We start from the raw sequence: 1,831 nt of genomic DNA on the forward strand, positions 1-1,831 counted from the left end.
AAATCGAACTCTCTTAATAGGCTTTAGTTTTCCGAACAGTTTAGCTTAGTATGGGATCCATAAGATATATTTTTGCGTCATTGATAGTTATTATATCTTATGTTTTTGATGGAAGTTTTGCAGAATTATTTAGTTATGAATCTAGACCATATCCCTACCTTTCGAATATATTACCCAATTGCCATTTATTAATCTTTTAGATTAAACTAATTTTTCAAAATATAATTATTCATTTGACTAACATCATTAAAATAAATGTGAGTTAGGCTTTCAAACACTCATAGTGAAATATATTTAGAGGACTTAATATTTGAACCTTGTAGTTATTTAATTTAAAATCTTATATATATATATATCAAGTTTGAACTTCATATCTAATAATTTGGCTTCTACTTTGACATAATTTTAAATTCAATCATTAATTTGTAAGTTGAACTTGATATCACTACTTGCATTACTTTTGGATTTAAATTTCAAAAAACCTGATCGAAAATATAAATTTTAACGTACGTTGTTTTTAATTGTCAAGAAGTTAAAAAACTCACATTAATTTCTTAAGTTTATTTTGTAATTTATTTTAGTTACGTTGGATACTCAATAACATATAAATAGTTTACATAGCTTCTTGTCTAGAATACCAAATAAAAATATATACTTCATTACATTCTTTTCATACAATAAGAATAAGTCGGTAAATTCCAAGCATAAGAAAAAAATATGGCTAATCTAAGCTCCCATGTTACTGCGCTATTCATTGTTGTAGCATTGGTGTGTGCGTTTGTTCCTGCATTTTCAGTAGAAGAAGCTGAAGCAAAAACATTATGGGACACTTGTCTGGTTAAAATCACTCCTAAGTGTGCATTGAATATAATCGCTGTTGTTTTTGGAAACGGAACCCTCATTGAGTCTTGTTGCCACGATCTTGTCCAAGAAGGAAAAGTGTGTCACGATAATCTCATTAAATATATTGCTGACAGACCATCATTAGTTGGCCGTGAAACACAATACTTGAAGAAGAGGGATGACGTGTGGAGTCATTGTGTCTCAATCTCTAAAACTGCTTAAAATGTGTTTTTAAAATATTATTTTAACCGGATATATTGATATTTCAAACTTGTTACATTTTTGTTACCATAAATTAATTTCTACGTATGTACTTTAATACGAAATAAATTAAAGCAATTTCTCGTAAGATGAGTAAACTTCTATTTTTCGATTTTGAAAATAAAATATTAACATTTATAAAATAATCCGATGATGAAAAAGTAACAATAGCAAAAGATCAGTGTTAGTTCAGCTTAGGGTTTCATTTTCGTCTAACAGTAGAATCCAATCAAGGTATCAAATATTTTCTCTAATTATGGAAATATTTATTTTTTGTCAATTTCAAGCAAAATAATAATTAAACAATTTTTCTATTCGCTCTTTTAACTTTTCTTTCAAAATTCTATAAATCAAAACCTCCAAAAACAAACCAACACTTTTTTTTTTCTTTCAAAATCTACACAAAACTTAAATTCTAAACTAAAGAAAAAGTTCGAAAGGGTGTGTGTCGAATCCGTTTATGTAGTAAATTGAACAATTATTCTTTAAGTATTGGACATAAATATTACTTTTAGAGTCTTGTAATAGTTATGGTAAAAGTTGCTTAGACTCCAAACCCACAAGTAGGCTAGGTTAACATTGATAATAATGTCCACTCAACCACATAAATATGTCAATTTCAATCTATTGCTTCCTTTTTCAATGTTTTAAATCGACTCTCTTTATTTAGCTTTTAGTTTTTCCAAACATTTTTACTTAGTATGGGATCCATAAAATATATTTTGCG

General features: G+C 27.6%; 1 protein-coding gene across 1 annotated transcript; it reads left to right on the forward strand.

Moving 5' to 3' along the window:
- The first annotated feature begins 534 nt into the window (after positions 1-534).
- LOC9298438 lies at positions 535-1,182 on the forward strand. The gene has a single exon (XM_002862316.2). The coding sequence runs from the start codon at positions 718-720 to the stop codon at positions 1,063-1,065; it is 348 nt and encodes a 115-aa protein (XP_002862362.1). The 5' UTR covers positions 535-717; the 3' UTR covers positions 1,066-1,182.
- Positions 1,183-1,831: the final 649 nt, after the last annotated feature.

Source organism: Arabidopsis lyrata (assembly GCF_000004255.2).
Source record: "Arabidopsis lyrata subsp. lyrata unplaced genomic scaffold ARALYscaffold_637, whole genome shotgun sequence".
Lineage (NCBI taxonomy): Eukaryota > Viridiplantae > Streptophyta > Magnoliopsida > Brassicales > Brassicaceae > Arabidopsis > Arabidopsis lyrata.